General features: G+C 40.6%; 3 protein-coding genes across 3 annotated transcripts; 1 reads left to right on the top strand and 2 right to left on the bottom strand.

Moving 5' to 3' along the window:
• The first annotated feature begins 497 nt into the window (after positions 1-497).
• On the top strand, positions 498-3668 carry LOC102711092 (IST1 homolog). The gene is made up of 6 exons (XM_006659821.3): positions 498-766; positions 856-988; positions 1098-1201; positions 1853-2024; positions 2115-2255; positions 2327-3668. Exons 1-6 carry the CDS (start codon positions 702-704, stop codon positions 3386-3388), a joined length of 1677 nt encoding a protein of 558 aa, XP_006659884.2. The 5' UTR covers positions 498-701; the 3' UTR covers positions 3389-3668.
• A 4655-nt stretch (positions 3669-8323) lies between these two features.
• On the bottom strand, positions 8324-10478 carry LOC102705366 (CRS2-associated factor 1, mitochondrial). The gene is made up of 5 exons (XM_006659112.3): positions 9892-10478; positions 9658-9785; positions 9264-9489; positions 9059-9186; positions 8324-8963 (listed from the first exon to the last, which is right to left on the bottom strand). Exons 1-5 carry the CDS (start codon positions 10427-10429, stop codon positions 8700-8702), a joined length of 1284 nt encoding a protein of 427 aa, XP_006659175.2. The 5' UTR covers positions 10430-10478; the 3' UTR covers positions 8324-8699.
• A 1921-nt stretch (positions 10479-12399) lies between these two features.
• LOC102710808 (LRR receptor kinase BAK1) lies at positions 12400-18681 on the bottom strand. The gene is made up of 11 exons (XM_040526669.1): positions 18536-18681; positions 16663-16795; positions 16518-16589; positions 15780-15923; positions 15056-15127; positions 14859-14930; positions 14665-14777; positions 14410-14541; positions 13991-14332; positions 13516-13910; positions 12400-13272 (listed from the first exon to the last, which is right to left on the bottom strand). The coding sequence occupies exons 1-11, from the start codon at positions 18609-18611 to the stop codon at positions 12958-12960; spliced, it is 1866 nt and encodes a 621-aa protein (XP_040382603.1). The 5' UTR covers positions 18612-18681; the 3' UTR covers positions 12400-12957.
• Positions 18682-19430: the final 749 nt, after the last annotated feature.

Below are 19430 nucleotides of genomic sequence, written 5' to 3'. Positions count from 1 at the left end.
CTTTTAGATTATCACGCTAATCTTTTTTGTTGTTGGTTATGTTTATAACCTAAAATTTAAATTTTTACCATTAAATTTAGATTTGATTTTGGTTTTTTTATTATAGTTTGTTTTTCAATCTTGACGTTTAGACTGTCAATACCACGTATATAAATATGCTATTTACATATTATTTTTAATTTGCAAACATACACCTTGCTTTTTTGCAAGGTTTTATGAACAAAAGGATTAACATTCTATTGGAGATGCTCCGTGCAAAATTCTCAAAAAAAAACATATAAAATTAATAATTTGTCAACTCATCGTGACCGTCCGATCGGAGGATGGAATCCCCAATTCCTTTCGAGCGAAGCAAAGCGTATGACTTCTCCTCCCCTCCCCGTCCCCGTACAACAGCGCAGCTCCACCCAGAAACAAACACGGGGAGCGCCCCCACCCCCATCCACCGTCCACGTGTCCCCCCGGACGGCCCGGATCCCTCCCGAAGTGGAGCAGGTGCGGCTACGCGTACACCGGCCGACGTCGCCGCGGCCGCCGCGCACGACGCCTCCCCCTCCCCCTCGCCACCGGCCGCTATTTAGGTCGCGAATCCCACGCGGCGCCGCCGCCACCACCGCGCTGCTCCTCCGCAGCTGCTGCGGGATCGATCGAGGCTTTCTTCCCTCGTCGGATCGACTGGTTTTTTTTGGGTTGGTGGGGACATGCTGGACGCCTTCTTCAAGGGCGCCGGCGGCAGCGGCGGCGGCGCGTTTCGCGGCGCGAAATGGTGCGGTTTTCTTGGGAATCTTCGGGGGGGGGGGTGGATTTGCTCTTTGTGAGGTTTTGTGTTCCTCTGATTCGATTCGATTGTTGCAGCAAGACGCTGCTGAAGCTGACGATCCCGCGGATCAAGCTGCTGCGGAACCGGCGGGAGCTGCAGCTGCGCCAGATGCGGCGGGACATCGCCAAGCTGCTCGAGGCCGGGCAGGAGGCCACCGCGCGCATCAGGGTAAGGAGGAGGGGGTGAATTTTGGTGGTTGGGTTAAGGAGTGGGATGAATCTGGGGTGGTGGGGGGGGACTGATTTGTGCACCTGCTTTCTTTGTGCGGCGGATGCAGGTGGAGCACATCATCCGGGAGGAGAACATGATGGCGGCGCAGGAGATTCTCGAGCTCTTCTGCGAGCTCATCGCCGTCCGCCTGCCCATCATCGAGACACAAAAGTTCGTCATGTTTCATCATTCCATAGCAGTAGAATTCACTTGTTTATGTCGTAATCTAGGCCGACTTGATGCCAAACATGTTTAAGAGACGATACACTAAGATATTCACTTGCGCGTATGACATTTTTGGTTGATTATGGCATGCCACTACTGGCACTTTTCTGTGCTTGATTAGTTAGTATTTTGTGTAATATGCATGAAACTGCCATAGGGCTGATTTTTTTGTCGAAATCCAAAGGTCCCGCTTAACTGCATAATAGTTTACCACTACAACAATTAGATTATTCATTTGATATGATTCATTTCTGGTCCAGACCGCCCCTACGCATCACTTTGTTTACATCCTATTTGCTATGATTTTGATTCTTATAACCCTCTCCATGCTACTAATTTCATATACATCTGCACTTGCGTTAGTCTGAATTTGCTGGATTGTGCTAAGTACATTTTACAATAGACATTATTGAATTTGTCTAGATGTTTCGAAAAAAAATATTAATTTCGTTCTTAAACTGTGCCCTTCTGAACGATTATGTAAGAGACATCAGTTATGGATTTTATGTAACAAAACTATTGCATTATTTGAATAGAGCTACGTGTCCAGGCTACGAGATGAATAGATTTGACTTTTGCTTCTTTTCACTCCTCCAGAGAATGCCCGATAGATCTCAAAGAAGCAATTTCCAGCATATGTTTCGCTGCTCCCAGGTGTGCAGATCTGCCTGAACTGATGCAAGTTCAGATGATGTTTGCAACTAAATACGGGAAGGAGTTTGTTGCTGCAGCTACAGAGTTGATGCCAGATTGTGGAGTCAACCGGCAGGTCATATAACGACTTCAATTCAAAGCAATTTAATTATGTCATTTGATCATTATATTGTTACTGAAATGGCTGGAATTAAAACTCCTCCAGATAATCGAACTACTTTCTATCCGTGCTCCTCCTGTTGATGCAAAGATGAAGCTGCTGAAGGAGATCGCTGAGGAGCATGAGATTGATTGGGATCCAGAAGCCACAGAGACAGAATTTCTTAAACCACATGAGGATCTATTGGTAAATATTTACCTACTAGAAAGCATGGTTAGCTTGTTTTTTTGAATCTTACATGTGTTTTCTTTTGTTAGAATGGACCAACCTACTTCAATGGTTCTACCCTTCCTCTTCCAAAGGAGAAACATGAGGAAACACTGGCTGCAAGTGCTACAGAGCATCCTGATGAAGACTACGATGAGTCTGATACTGGTTTTGACTCGCTGGATTTGCCGGAAGTCCCCAAAGCAGCAATTCGTCCACCTTCTGATACTCCAACCCCAGATATTGGTACACATGTGCAAAGCTCCCAGCCATCTTCTCATGTGCAAAGCTCCCAGCCACCTTCTCATGAATTCTCAAATGTTCAAAGCTCCCAACCAGCTTCTCATGAATTCTCAAATGTTCAAAGCTCCCAACCAGCTTCTCATGAATTCTCAAATGTTCAAAGCTCCCAACCAGCTTCGCATGAATTCTCAAACCCGGGTGACTTGGAAGAAAATCCAACAGCTAATGCTGCTTTCATGACTGAGCTAAAAGATACAAAACCTATTTCCACACCATTCTCTCAGCCAACTATGCCAATTTCACCCAATGAAAAGAATCAATATGTTCCATTTGCCCCTCCACCATTCACTGCCCCCTCTCCGATCGAGAAATATGAGTCAAATCCTTCACCTTCTCCATCTCCTCCAGTGAAGCCAACAGATCCAGAAATGTTCACAAGGACAATTGATGAAGTGACCCCACCTCCAACAACTACAGATTACTTGTTCTCAAAGCAGCCAGAACAGTTACACTCGACCTCTACCGAGAACATTGCAAATATTGACTTGGATGATGTACTTTCTGCAGCCCAGACAGCCGCTGAAACAGCAGAGAGAGCTGCATCAGCAGCCCGTGCTGCTGCAAACCTTGCACAACTGCGCATTGCAGATCTGAAGAAGAATAGTAAGGCTTATGAGAACTACAGTGATGGTGCCCGCAAGGAAGGCCATCCTCAAACTGAGGTGACACAGAAACCAGTATTCGATCACCAGGATTCCTTTTCCAGTGACACACAGGGTTATGTGCCTTCTCATGTGCCTCAGAGGTCTCCATCGATGGAGGACGATCCATATTTCTCCTATCCCAATCTCTTCTCATCAAAACCATGAGGGTGGAAACTGGGTGCAAATTAGTCATCAGCATGATTCGAAGTATCTATTATGTTGCTCCTTCAGCCTTATTTTACTCCTGAATTTGGCTGTTGCCAGGATATTCTGTGTATGCTGAGTTGATACTTAAAGGAGGGTACTGCAGTTTTACTAGGTCAATGCTTGGCTTGTTCAATGTCTGTAAATTGTAAATGTGTTCTGCTTGTACCAAAATTTTCATAATATTTACCACCTCCACAAGAAATTAAAAAAAAATAAAGGGGAACATTGTTCCTTCCTATTCCGGAATCTGGATGGTAAGTATGATGCCTAGTAGTCTGTATATGCTGAGCTGCACCTAAATGAGTATTATGTGTGTAAATGGTGAATTTTTAGTGCTTGCACCATATTTCTGAAAGTTAGCCAACCTCCAAATGAAAAGTAGAATAAAATAAAAAACTACTTTCTTGATTTTTTGCTTGCAATATTTAACCATTTGTCTTATTCAAAAAATTATAAAAATATCATTTATTTTGCTTGTGACTTACTTTATTATCAAAAGAACTTGAAGCACGACTTGTCATTTTTTATATTTGTATTAAACTTTTGAATAAACGTTACAACCAAAAAAAGTTAAACATTTTATATTATGTAACGGATATTATGTAATATTGCAAAGCTGAAACTAATAGACCGTTTATGCTCGGCTGCCGTATTCACATTCTTTGAGGTGTATGTATCTTGATTTCTTACGTGATTAGGGGGTGATTATTTGGGTATCATGGAAAAAAACAAACAATATACTTACAAATAAAAAATAACTTGTGAATAAAAATTTTATATACGTATTCTTAGCGATCTAAAAATTAAGGCTGAAAAATAAACTTTGATAAAAAAAACTCCAAAATCAACTCTAAATTTAATGTTAAAAATTCAAAATTTGGTTTATAAGATAAGTATAAGCGAAAAGATATGGGTAATTTACTCCATTGTTTGTCAAGTTATTATTAATGATTTAATGTTAAGTTAATCCCAAAGTTATCTTGTTGATGAGTTGATTTGTCTTCTGAGAGGAAAAAATGTCTCTCAGGTAGTAAACTGAAGTCTGAATGTCTGATTAAGCCGCACGCAAAGGATCGGTACATAGTACAGGGCAAAAGTCTGGCAGCCTTTTATTCGTTCAGGACAGGACACAACAGTATACATTGGGCATGAAGGAGAGGTGAAACAGAAACAGATGCCCCTGCTCAACCCTGCTATAAATTGGGTTGAGCTGCAGGGCAACTTCTTCAGTTCTAGTCAGACACTGAAGTTGAGAGTTGGATGAAGACAAACCGACTGATCATGACAACTCCAGCAGATGGTCAGCTTGTTTTCCTCCAACATCTCATCTTCAGCAGATTGACTTGTAGTTACAAGTGTAAATATAATGAGAAGATCTGCTACAAATATAATTATGTCACTAAATAATGAGAAGATCTGCTGCAAATATAATTGCATCATTAAAAGTAAGGATTAGAGGGAACGGAATCATCCATTTGAAAAAAAAAACAAACAAACCGAAGGTTCAGTTTCGGTACCTCCAGGTAAAGATTCAGAGGGGGTGCAGACATTAAGTGAAAATTGATAGGGTAGACACTCAGTCACCCAACGTGAGAATTAGAGGGAATCAAACTAGAAAGTGATGTTTGTCTAGTTTCCTTTTCTCTAACATATTACCTTGCCTAACAAATTTCATCCAGAGTTGCTACCTTTACTGTATATGATGAACTGAAATCGTGGAGCAGATGGAGGACAGTTTCATAAGTGCATATCTTGTTGCAACCTCTTAGTTTTGGACAATGTGCTATCTTGATCAACAGATGAAGAACAGAACTGAAGATGTGGGGGCTGTATTTCCATAATGTGTTGGTAATGTATCTGTCTGCGGGAGGGATTCGCCACTTTGTTGTTACTTAACATGTGGGGGGCTTTGTCCCATTCCAAGTAATTTTATGCCAGTGATGTAAAATAACTTGCACTATTAAAATAATAGTGGTCACTATATATTTAAGAGAAGGGTCTAATCATCAGACATAAAAGATAAAGTTGAGCATATGGGTGGCGTGACATTTATTGGCTCCAATTAAGCATTATTCTTTGTAGAGTTTTACTCCCATTCTTCCTTTTATACCTCGAGATACCAAATCGTTTTTTACAATTGGATCTAGCTAAGTAGGATGTGCACTGTTTGATCCAATGATCAGAAACAATTTGGTACCGCGAGATACCGATACCTCAAGGTACAAAAGAAAGGATGAGAGTAAAACTCGTGAGTAAAACTCAATCTTTGTGTTTCTCCTGTACTTAGACCTTTTAATTATCCCCAAGACATAAGACCACTGATATAACAAAATAAAAATGTAAGAAATGTGATCTGTGCCCTCATTTCACTGAGATAATTAATGCCATAACTAATGAGAGAATGGCGTTCTTAACGTACACATAGCCTTGTATGGCATGTGTAATTAATACAGAAGTTAACTTGTTCAAGATTTAACCCCTGGAAGTTGGAACAGCTACTTTCAAGAATTTCAGTCTGCTGAGAGTTAACAGTTAACCCTGAAATAGCTACTTTTGCCAGAATTTCAGTCTTGTGAGAAAAAGAGGATGGTCTCATGCAGTAAACTCAAGTCTGATTAAGCTGTATGCAAAGGACCACTAGTACACAGTACAGGGTACAAGTTTATTCATTTTCAGGACAGAACACATTGGGCATGAAGACAGGTGAAACAGAAACAGATGCCCTGCTTAAGATTTGCTATAAATTGGACAGAGCTACAGAGCAAGTCCTTCACAGTCCATTGCAAGGTTATCGTAGCAACCTTAACATGTGTGGTCTTGTTGTTCCTGATCTCTACTGTTCTACATAATTTTGAGGTTCTTGTCAGGCACTGAAAGTGAGAGTTGGATGAAAACAAACTGACCGATCATGACAACTCCTGCACATCATTGATCAGCTTGTTTTCCTCCAATATCTCACCTTCAGCAGATTGCTTGATAGCTAAATTCTAAAGATAAAGAAGAGAGATTCTAAGAATAAAAATGTACCGCTCAAGGTGAGGATTAGAGGGAACTGAATCAAACCCATCTGAAACAAAAGATGGATGGTTCAGTTTCTTCTAATATCTCACAATGAATGGTGTATCTTGGCATTCAATCAAAATTCAGAGAGGTGAACATTCAGTCACCCAACGTGAGGATTGGAGTGAATCAAACTAGAAACTGTGTTTGCCCCGGCAAATAGGAAACTGTGTTTCTCTAGTTTGGTTTCCTCCAATATCTTACCTTGGCTGATGAATTTGTTTATCCCATAGTCGGTAGCCGTACTGTGTGCTAATCTAATCTGCCTGAGATTCTGAAGCAGAAGAAAATAGTTCACCAATTGCTCATCCTGTTGCAATATCTCGCCCTCGTCTTCGAAAGAAAAACTTGCCATGTTGTTCAGCAACTGAAGAGTTGCAGGGCTGTGTGTTTCTACTGTATGTAAGTATTTACTACTCCCTCCAATTTCTTTTTGCAAATATACATAATTATGAATCATACTTAAAGTTTCTCTAATCATAAAGCAAATCACAATGAAATAAATAATAATTCTATATTTTTTAATAAGGCAAATTGTTAAACATAAATTCAAAAATCAACAGCATCAAACATTAAAAAAAAAAAGAAACCAAGGGAGTATCTTCTCTTTATGTTTAGTATGTTGGAGTTTTGTCTCACTATTAAGCGATTTGGTTTACTAATGTTAATGTATTGGATCTGGTAATTATATCGGTCAAACTCTTAGGGAACTAATGATACGACACTAAACTTGCCATGCCACGATACCACACACACAGGAGCTAGGCTGCTGGGAAAACTGTGGATTTCTTCCCATTCACCCCCTTCTATTTGATACCAAGCCTAAACCATCATCAAAATGTAAATTTGAATCTAATGAAGCGTTAAACCCTATTTCGAAACTAATCTACTTAAAAAACATGCACTTCCACTGATTCATAGCATACCGACTTTAAACAGAAGAAAATCATTCCATAATGGCTTACTAGAACGGGATGATGGAATCCAAATGCATACGAAATCAACCCTCATTCAAAATGTATATTTATAAACATACTAAACATGGAATCTAAAGCAGAAGAATTTCCCACTATGTTCAATTCCTTCTCTCAGCAGCCAAAAGATGAAGCGCGAAAGAACTATCTTATTTTTTCACTTTTGTTTATAGTTATAAGCCAAAATTTAAATTTATAGTTGATTTTGATGTTTTTATCATAATTTATTTTTTTAACCTTTGCTTTTATATCGTTAAAATCATGCATATAAAATTTTTATTTATAAATTATTTTTCATTGCAAATATTTCATTTGGTTTTTTTCTTTACAAAAGCCAAAAGGACACCCTGCCATTCTACAGTAATCAGTAATGCTGTGCCTGCGGCCTTGTCATGTGAAAGCTCAAATTTTGATCTGGATTTATCCTATCCAGAACACAGGAGTTTTAGGGCCGGTGCAATAAGGCCATATTGCCTACTATTAGCCAGTTCATGTCATCCAAAAGAGGGAGAATGTAAGAGAGAGAATGAAGTTGGAGCTTGTTTAAGCTTAAGTTGCAGGCTCCTAGGTGCATGTAAACGTTCTGGCCAATGCATATTCAATTGATTGAATTAAAAAATTATTGTTTTGTGTTGTGTAGAGATAACTTGATATTATATTATTGTATCACAAGTCTCTAAAGTTGGCTATTAAATGACGTGGCCTTACTAATAGTAATTGACCGGCTCTACTAGTAAACTTGCCCTTAGAACTCGTAAGTGAACCGTTGCACTGCCTAGACGAAGACCTTTTACAGTTTCTTAACTACAAAACTAAGAGAAAAAAATAAAATGCAACTCAATTGTCAGACGGTGGAACAGAAACATAAATGAATAGAATCTCTATTGCCAGGAAAGACTGGATAGAACTGTTGTTCAATAGGCTTTACAAAAAGTCAAATGAGAATTGTACACTTTTGTTCACAGCTCCATCGTGGACTTATCTTGGTGATCAGTCAAATAGATCAATATATCAATCCTCCTATTACCAACTGGTTGGAGTCTCAAGCAAACTATTTGATGTGAATCTTCCATCCAAACCAACTCGTGTCATACTCTGGAAATGTAGCTATTTAGCCATGGATGACTAGAAAATACACAAGATGGTATCTCAGGAAATGTTCATTTGACAACTTTGAATATCTAGCGACAGTTTGACAACTACATGAACAGCAGGTTCTGAAATATCTGACTGGTCTAATCAGAGTCTACCTCCGAAATAACTGATTGGTCATCTGACACTTCATCAGAGTTACTGAATTGAGAGCACTCGTCAGACGACCAGTCACTTGATGTTTGTTCCTGATCACCGTTCTCGCTCTCAACTCCTGCACTTTCTTTTTCAAGAACTGGAACAGGTATCTTCTGTGCATGATCCTGTATGGTTCCATTATAATCCTTTCCCCTCCACACTATAATTTGCTCTTTGTCAAAAGAGACAATAATGCAAGGGACAATGTCCTACAGAAAAAAAAAACGAGGGTTATAAAGCATTTGGTTATGGGACATCTTCGAAAAATACACATATTAAACATATGTTTACACAATAAACTCACCCTAAGCTTCACTCCAATTTTCCGATAATCACTTTTTGGTAATCCTTTACAATCTATCCGGACCAACTCATCAGTCAAAAAGGCATCTCGAACCATTGGGACAAGACTAGCGTAATATCCATTCTTGGCTGACATAGCACCAGCTGGTAAGTCATAATCTTTAATGACATGTATGTAAGCAAAAGAAAGTGAGTACAGTGTTTACCTAGCTTTGTCAAAACAGGAACACGCAGGCCTTTCTTCCTCATTTCTTTTGTCTCCTCAACCGTCAGACCTTCTATGGTAGTTTTAATTAGCCGCGGGTACACAGGCTCAGCAGGCTTCCACAGCATTAACGGAATAACAGGTCTTTTCTTTGGATTATAATGCCTGCCTCTGTACAGTATCAACTGACCACCATGCCTGTGGATGATAAGGCCACCAGTTTTATCCTGAAAGAAGTAGCAGTACTCATCATGCCTCCACTAGACAGTAATGTAAGAACAAGCTAACATCAACCATAAGATCCTAAAATAGCATCAATATATTCACATAGCAAAAGCAGATAAAGAGGATTCTTAATTTCTTATAGACATAAGACACTACAGAGATGAAGCTACCTCAAGCTGATGGCACACATTCTGCATATCAACGGTCGGCACGCCGAGGCATTTCACCCTGACCGCCTCGCCGGTCTTCCAGTGATTATGAATGTCATTCAGCATGTTGTGAGTGAGCCCATCTCTCCCTACAAAGCCATCAACCAAATTGAATTTCACCATCACCATCGTCAGTCATCATCACAACCTGAAATGCAGCAAATTTAGCAACAAAAAATTAATAGCGATTTCTACCAAGATTGATCTGTTTCTTGGTGCGGCTCTTCTGGCACTTGGAGACCAGGGAGGCGCACTCGGCGGGGGTGAGCGGCTCGCCGAGCACGCGCTCCCGGTGGCGGCGGCGGGCGTCCTCGAGGTCCCTCTCGGCGGCGGGGGCGGGGTCCTCGGCGTGGATGTCGCGGAGCGTGGTGTCGACGGCGGGCGCGCAGAGGCCCGTCCAGGGGCGGTCGAGGCGGCCGGGGCCGAAGGGGGAGTACTTGGGCTCGCGGAGCCCGATGGGCCGGTCCCCGGGGGAGCTCTCGGTGTAGCTGAAGCGGAAGTCGAAGGGGAGGTCGGAGGGCGCGGCGGGGCGGCCACCGCGGTCCAGCGAGGAGGGCGGCCGGTAGGGGGGTTTCCTGGGCCGCCGCTTCTTGCCGGAGTCGGCGGCGCGGGGGGTGTTTTCTCGAGCGGGGGTGAGGGAGGCGGGCGGCACGAAGCCGTAGCGGTCGAGGAGGCCGGAGAGGTGGCGCGCGGAGGGGCGGCGCGGCGGGTGGGCGCGGCGGAGGAGGAGCATGGGCTCGTCGGAGTCAGGGAGCGAAAACCCTTCGCATTCTCCTACCTCTGGCCTTTGGGTTTTGTTGGGCCCTTTTTGAATTTAGAAGTCAAATTGTTCTCAAATCCATATTTGATCTGTTAGATATGATTAGTTCTCATTTTGAACTTAAGTGTGTGTTAGAATGTACACTTTCCTAATTTCTACTCTTTCCTTTTTTTATATGTGTGCTTCTCGATCTGTTAAATAATGTATTTTATAAAAAAAATATAGGAAAGATGTTTTATAAACAATATTAATCCATTTTTCGAATTATTTTAGTTAATACTTAAATAATCCTGAGCTAATAAATCACTCTATTTTTCTTTCATGAAAGGAGTTTCCAAATCCTACATCCCAACTAGACAGGATACATTTGAAATACGAGAAATTTTATGTGGGGATTCTGTTACCTTCTATGGTTTAAATTGTTAAAAGAATTAGACAGGATATTTTTTTACTTCTTTTTATTATTCGAGAAACGTGCACATAGAAATAAAAAACAAAGAAAAAGCTAAGAATAATATAACTGAAAGATTACAGCCCATGTAAAACTATATACGAGAAATGAGATGAGCCATTAAAGTTATTGCATCCGTGACCAGACAGAGTGAGCGGAGAGAAAGAAACAAGTTGAACTTTACCGGTCAATGTTGTAGCTGATACGTATTTAACATGTACTCCCTAATGACGTTAGCTAGTTTCATTTTTAAACTAGCCAACGTCTTATATTTACACATGGAGAAAATACTATTTTATTATAAATGCTCGAAGTGATACTTTTTCTATGGTCAAAAATACCGAAGTTAATAAGCTGAATGTAACATAAGAAACTTGTTGCATTTAACTTTTTGTCACTCTTGAAAATGGTATCTAACATATTTACCATCCACTATCTATGACATATGGGTCCTCGTATGTCTATGACATGTGAATCCAATGACAAATATGTTAGCGTCATTTCTAAAAGTGATAAAAAGTTAATTATTCCTGGAAAAACTTCAGGCAGATAACCTTCTCCACAAATAGCAAAAATAGGTGAGAATGTGGACGCTTGCCAAGAGCAAAGCGTTTACTTGAGTCATACTTCCACCGTTTAAATTTTTAAGATTAAACTTTAAATTTCTACTAATAATTAAACTAACATAAATATTTTACTATTTTCAAAGTACTTTCGTATGATGGTGATTTTTGTTACCTCTATCCTTTCTAAAATATAAATGGATAGGAGATAGTAATACAAAAGTATACCCAAAAATACATTCTATTTTTGGACAATTAGTAGTAGTTTATAATATATTATGAAGTACATTAATGGACAAAATTATATATTAGATATTATCACACTTATCTTTTCAGTTATGCTTATAAGCTAAAATTTAATTTTAAAACTATTTAAAGTTAATATTAAGGATTTTCTATCATAGTTTATTTTTTAGTCTTCATTATTAAATGTCAAGAACATGTATATAAAAATTTTACTTATGCTTATAACGAGTAATAAGATGAGGCTACGTGTAAAAATCTTATACGCCTGATAATTTGGGCTATCAAACGTAACCAAGTAATAAGATTCGTTAATAAAGTTGGTACCTTCTCTGCCGGTCCGTCGAGAAATGGAACAAACCAGTACTCAGTCCCAAAATAGACCAATTTTTCACTTTTTATCTTCAATTTTTAACTCTTTATCTTATCCAAAAAATGTTTACGATTAATATTTTTATTTTTATTAGATGATAAATTATAAATAATATTTTACGTGTGACTAATTTTTTTCTAATTTTCTAAAAAATTTTCAAATACACAGATGGTCAAACGTTGGACACGAAAACCGAAGAATTCGTTTTTTTGAAACAGAGGGAGTACGTTGTACCGCTGAACTAAAGATTACTCTTTCATGATGGAGACTATTAAACATAAACAAACCAGGTTGCCCAATCCACCCAAGAAAAAAAAAAGCAATTTCTAGTTTCTACCCAATATTTCATCCCTGGGCAGAAGGTACATTTGATTGAGAACTAGGTATCATTTACAGTAAACACAATCGTTATCAAATGTCCAAATAGAGTACAACAGTGAGGGCAACTGCATCATACGAAGGTTCTGAACCTTTCCGAGAGGAGACAAAGTACTGATACCAGGATTCTTCCTTACATTTGGTACAAAATAGTTAGATGTCACCAGTCAGTACAATTAACAAAGGTTCAGCAAACAGCCGCAGCAACTCACTCCTACCTGCTACCTTGTCAGGTTGAACATACTGGGATCTTGTTGCAAGCCTGCAGCAGCCGCTCAGGGTACTATATTTCCTTGGGCTCTGCTGTTTTCGGGGCACCGATATCCATGGCAGCACATCAAGGAGCCAATCAAGCAATATACATCAAAACATACTTGTAGCTGACTAAATTTGGGCCCATTGGTTGGTATGAACAAATGGGGATTTGACTAGGATGATTGACATCATTCTTCTGACGTACAAGAATTAGCAGCAAGATACCGGTGTGCCGTCATCACCTCGGTCCTGATAGCTCAACTGCATGAAGGTTGTCAGTTGAGTCGATAATCCACTCTGAGTTCCGGTGCGGGCCAAGCTCTACCTCCTGCCGTACTACTTCTACCTTTTGCCACTCCTCCCATCTTTCGGCAAGGCCATCACCTTCAAGCATCCTCACCACCTCCGCCATCTTGGGGCGGTCACCAGGGGAGCCTTGTGTGCAAAGAAGCGCGACTTGGATTAGTGATTCCACTTCAACATCAATGTAGTTGTTCTGTAGATCTGGGTCAACCAACATCTCCAGCCTTTTCTCCTTGAGTAATCCTTTTACCTGCACAAAGCACAGAACCAGATTATTTTGGTAAACAGACAAAACAAGAACTCCTCACTGCATGATATGTTAATCCTAGCTGAAAATGGCATAGTGCAAGAACAAGCTGTTTTTAAAACCTTACTGTAAGTACTGTTTTTAGATGATACCTTTTGGACATATAGAAAAATTAGCTTATCTAACTCCAAGCACAACATCGAGGAAAAAATATAACTCAAATTGAGGATTGCGTTAGTCAATTACCCAGTCCAATAGCATGACGTCGTCGTCATTGGCTAGACGTGCAAGATCAAAGGCACGTTGTCCTGTAATAAGCTCCAAAAGCATGATCCCATAACCAAATACATCAGTTTTCTCAGAAGATTTTCCTGTTGAAAGATATTCTGGTGCGATATGCCCAATTGTTCCACGTACTGCAGTTGTCACATGGGTATCCTTGTAATCCATTAGTTTGGCCAAACCAAAATCCCCTACCACAGCTTCAAAGTCTTCATCTAATAAAATATTTGCAGCTTTGACATCACGATGGATAATCTTTGGGTCACAATGATCATGTAAATAGGACAGTCCCCTAGCAGAACCCAATGCAATCCTTCTTCTTGTTTTCCAATCAAGTGGAGGTTCAGATGGAGGCCGTTCTGTAAAATAAAATCCAAATCAATCCTCTAATTATCTGAAAGATATAGGGATGTAGTAGCGGAAAAAGGAAGGTAAATACCTCTCAGACGTGATGCAACACTTCCATTAGCCATGTATGGATACACAAGCAACCTTTCTGTTGGTGTCATACAGAACCCACGTAAACGCAACAGATTTCTATGTACAGCCATACTAATCATCTCAACCTCTGTTTGAAACTGTAGCTCCCCACCAGGTGTTCTCTCCTCCTTTAGTCTCTTGACAGCTACTAAAGAACCATCTGCCAGTCTTCCTTTGTAGACCTTGCCAAACCCACCTCTTCCAAGAATGTTTTTATTGCTGAAAGTATCTGTTGCAACTTGTAGTTCTCGTAGTGAAAATCTTTTAAGCTGGCCAAGATGGACCTCTGGATCCTCTTCAGCTGTGACAAATAAGGAACCTTCATGTAAGTTGACTCAATGTTATTCTCTAAGTTCCCTTGTTCTATTGGATGCTTACCAGGTACATCAAAGAAATGTTCTTGGGGTTTCCTGCGCCGCCACCATGCAAAACCAATCGCAGGAATAGCAAATAGCAAGGCTGCTCCAGCAGCCACTCCACCAGCAATTGCTCCAGTACTAGATGAACTCCCTACAGAATATGAGGTATTCTTGTCAGAACCACAACAATAAGTTCCATACCAGCACAAGTACCACACGCCAGTGCAAAAGAAATGTGTTGGCTGTTGCACAGCAGTGATTATGAACAAATCACCTGGTGATTGCACAGGAGTTGGAGGGTTATATGGGGGCGGTGGGGAAAAGGGAGGAGCACCAGGGCAAGGTTTTGTGGTACCAGGACCACACAAGGAAGGGTTGTTTGCAAAACTGCAAGGACAGACGAGTGTAAATAGCAACAGTGTATCAGAAAAGAAGAGTGAAGTGCAACTAATATAAATCTAGTTTTACCTGATGGGGGTGAATAATGAAAAGGAACCAGTTGATGGAACTTCTCCAGACAAATTGTTGTTTGAAAGATCTCTATAGTTAAATAGAAAACATTGCCCATGGGTTAATCACTAATTAGACCACATAATGAAAACCAAAGATCATGCTGAAAAAAAAAGGATTAAGCAAGTATATGATAAAAGGGGAAAATAACTTACAGAACTTGTAGGGCAGTGATAGCAGTTAGTGATTTAGGAATTGAACCCGAAAGGCTGTTATTGTTAAGACGCCTACCCTCACAGATACAAAAAGAGTCACCAAATTAGTAACAGTGACAGAAAATGATAGAGGATAAATAAATATAATGAAGACTCTTGAAAATTCTACTTTGGAAATCAAGAAGCACAGGAGATGCCCTAAAGTATCAGGAAAAAAGTGAGGAATAGCAAAAACTATCTATCATCACATAAACAGCACTCCAGAAATATAATTTTAATGCACAACCAAGTCCAATGAAAGGACCAGCCCAGGAAAATATAAATCAAACCAAATCATTTTCTTATAGTACACATGATAATGGTTTTCCACTTTTAAGTGCTTGTTGGTAAAACAATGGCAGAGCATTAAGATCTGTCGTCCAAAATATGTATCCTTGCATGTCCATTGATATCAGGTAAAATGGCCAACAAAACCAATTTAGCTATATGGCTAGCATATCGGCATGATTCTCAACACAATGGCTTTATATTGCCATGAACCAATACTCTATCCAAATATATCAGATTCTCATCTCTATCTGATGTAGTATGCTAAGATAATGTGTTCTAAACAAGTGAACATTCAAAATCCATAAGTTGGGAGTTCAAAAATAACTGAACAGCTAAAACATCTGAACTCTAATATCTCTATGACAAACAGTTAGCTAGTAAAGGAGAAGCATACAGGAATCGTAGCTTCAATAGGTTCCCAAGTGAATCTGGTATTGGACCAGTGAAGTTGTTCAAGTATAAATCCAAACTGACCAAGTTTGTGAGGTTCCCAAGTTCACTAGGTATCATCCCACTTATGTTATTACTGTAGAGCTCCCTGCATCACAAAGAAGAAAATAATGAACAATCTGGTAAAAAAAAGGAAAGGGGTGAAGCAAGCCCACAAAAAAGTAATTGATTCATGATACGTTGCAAAAACTTGACAGCATGGTCAGTCAATCACTGGAGGCCATCTATGGTTCCTATGATGTTCAAGTTTTGCATGCAATAGTTTATGTCGTTTTTACCATGATTACTTTCTAAGTTATCATTTTGCACTGCCAACCAAGCTATAGATCATAGCCCTGCTATCAATTATCTAAAAAGGTAGCACACTACACTTAATACTCACTGATTGGCTTAAATTGGTCTGAGCACCAAACACAAGCTAGGAATATTTCTAATGATATAGTCATGTTTCCATCTTTTAATGTCTCAAGAACAACTAGGTGAAACATTTATCACGTACTCGCATGGGAAAGGTACTAGGCATTTCCAAAATAGATCATTTATTATGAATTTGTATATCAAACTAAAAGGCGTTAACCTAAACTCAAAGGTCAGAGCAATGACAAAAGATTGTGCCATATGCAGCTGGTGCCATTTAATGATTTGCATGTGCACAGCACTCGGAAACAGGAAGAGAACTTACAGGTATTGCAAGTTCTTTAGTTGGCCAAGTTGTGGAACCAAAGTACCTGACAGTGCAGCATTTCCAAGATCACTGAAAATGGAGATAAATTCAGTACAAATGTATGAGATGTGTTATTGAATACTAGAAAAAAAGATGCACGTACACTCTGATAACACTGTTGTCGTTATTGCAAGTAACATGAAACCAAGTGCACGGATTGACCAGAGTTGGGTCCCAACTTTGTAGAACATTATTAGGATCAACTAAATTAGTCCTCAAGCTATGCAATGCATCACCTGCCAATAATAGAATGATGAGTAAACAACAGATGGATAAAAGTTAACCAAACAATCAATGAGCACCATGCGTGTATAGTAGCTAATATTTCTTGTGGAGATTTAAAACAGTTTTGTCCAAAGAGAAACACTCCAAATCATCATGAAGAAAGAGAGTAAAACCAAAAAGGTCAGCTTGCATTCATGTGGTGTTTGTATGGCATCTGGCATAATTCTATCTGACTTGCATGTCAAAAATTTGTCATTTCTATCGTTCATGTATAATTTGTTAAACAAGAAGTTAATTATTACTCTAGTACATGCCAAAGGGGCAAATAAGTGCATGAAAGATGCAACTCTTTGACACTAGATTTAAACCACTGGTACAAATCCAAAATATCTTCAACTATGGGAACATCTCAATTATGAGAATGCAAGTCATTAATAAGATTCTAAATTTCCTTATCAATTACTCCAGATGAAGTATGAAAAGCATCAAAGGGTCAAACGAAAAAGAAAGTTACAAAACTAACTTGCCCTCTTTATATCCTACTACAACCAAGCTTCCAAATACAAGCTACTGCAAGCAATGACCATCAGGCTTCAGGTACTTGAAGCTTCAAGTTCACACAACAACTAACGATTGTTCCAGGATACAGAATTTGACCCACAGGGCACATCCCCATGCTAGAATTTGCCAGTCATACTCCAAAATTAGCAGTTTTGCGCCGTCAGTCTGAACACAACACTACCTGTGCCATCAGTCACACCGTTAATGTCGTAATCACTCCCAAGCAAGCCTAATCAACTGGGATCTCAGACTAAACAAGCCACGCTGGAGAACATCATAGGCAACCGAGCAGCAATCCATCCCGTTGTGTGCCATGATTGGACACAAAGGCCCGCTTGAAAATCACCTAGCCACCAACCCGCACGCGCACAAAAAGGTAACCAATTATGTCACGAACTTGGCACCGTCACCCCGAATCTAACAATGGCTCGAAATAGCAAAAGCACGCCATTAGACGTCTTAATCAGACCTAACAACCACGGGTACGAACTAGATTAACTCAACCATAGCAGATAAGCACATCAACGAGTTTGAAGCAGCGTATGCCAAAGCAGTTTAATGCCACAGTAGCCCTCAGCAAACAAACTCAACTCAAAATCCGAGCAGAAAAGAGAAAAACGAAAGGAGAAATCTCCGCACCTCGCAGCATCGGCGCATCATCACGCCTCAATAGAAAGGTATACAAAACACTCGATGCAAATGCATGGAGAAATCAAATCAAAATCAAACGCGAAGACTAGCTCCCGGGAATTCGCCTTTTTGCATAAAAGTTACACAATTTCAAAGCAGGAACTAGCCCTATTTTTTCCTTCTGTATTTCGGCGCAGATTTTGAACCAGTTCAGAGTAAAAATGGAAAAAAGCAATAGAGAAATCCAAATTTGTCCGGAGAAGAACTCGCGGAACGGCTCCGATTCTTCAGCGCGCGAGAGGGGGATTAAAAAAGGCAGGATCCGTACAAAGCGGCACGCATCAAACCAAAATCATCCCAACGTCTCGCAGCACTTGGCAGTTGGCACCCACAGCGCGCGCAGCGAAAAAACCCCAGCCGCATCACCGCACCGCTCAAAATCGAAGCAGACCAAACCAAGCAAGCAATCATCCACCCCCCACCCCAGCCCCGAAGCCCCAATCCACAGCAAGCACTCCACACAAACCCCAGATCGACGACCGAACCCACCCCCCACCCACCTTCCATGTTGGCGGCCACCCGCGCCGCCGGGATGAGCAGCAGCAGCGCCCACACCGCCCACCGCGGCACCGCCATTGCCGCGATCCTCCGCCGCACGCCCTAGATCTCCCCTCCACCGCCACACATTCCCCCCGCCGCCCCCGTCCCTCCCTCCCTTCCACCCTCCTCCTCCGCCCCCGCCGCCGCGCGCGGCCAGGCCGCCGATCCGGCGCAGATTCCCGCGCAGCTTTCCCCCCCCTCGCCGCCTCCGCCTCCGCCGCTTTTACCTCTCTCCGAATCGATCCCCTCTTCCTCCTCCCGCTTTTCGACGACCTCTTTTTACTAGCTTGATATTTTTTTTTTCTTTTGAGTGAGTTCGTCGCCTCGCTTTATACCGTCGCTTCGCTTGGATGGATGATGCGATGGCTTTTGGTTGCGTTGCGGTACGAGACAGGGCACAGGTGAGGTGGGGTTAGAGCTAAGTATAATACCAGACTATAAACTAACTAAATGTTTACGCAGAGGAGAGAGAGGATGAGAGAGTGTAAGCAGACTGTAAGCTTATAGCCAGCTTAGACACAACAACCAAGAAACCTCTGAGAGTGACATGTGGGTCCTGCATTAATGATGAAGAGCTAACTAATATATGAGTGGGCTAAGGGCTGGCTATAAAAAGTGTTATAGCCAGCTGGTTGGCTATATTATTAGCCTTGCTCTTAGAGCACAACGGGATGGTACTTAGTGGCTGTTTGGATCAGAGACTTTTTTTAATCCTTTGTCACATTAGATATTTAAACGTTAATTAGAAGTTTTAAATATAAACTGATAACAAAACTAATCGCATAAATAAAGGCTATTTCATTAGACAATTTTTTTAAGCCTAATTAATCCATGATTAGCAAATGTTTAGTGTAG

This window comes from Oryza brachyantha, chromosome 8 (genome assembly GCF_000231095.2).
Source record: "Oryza brachyantha chromosome 8, ObraRS2, whole genome shotgun sequence".
NCBI lineage: Eukaryota > Viridiplantae > Streptophyta > Magnoliopsida > Poales > Poaceae > Oryza > Oryza brachyantha.
This window is presented reverse-complemented; position numbering and strand designations above follow the sequence as displayed.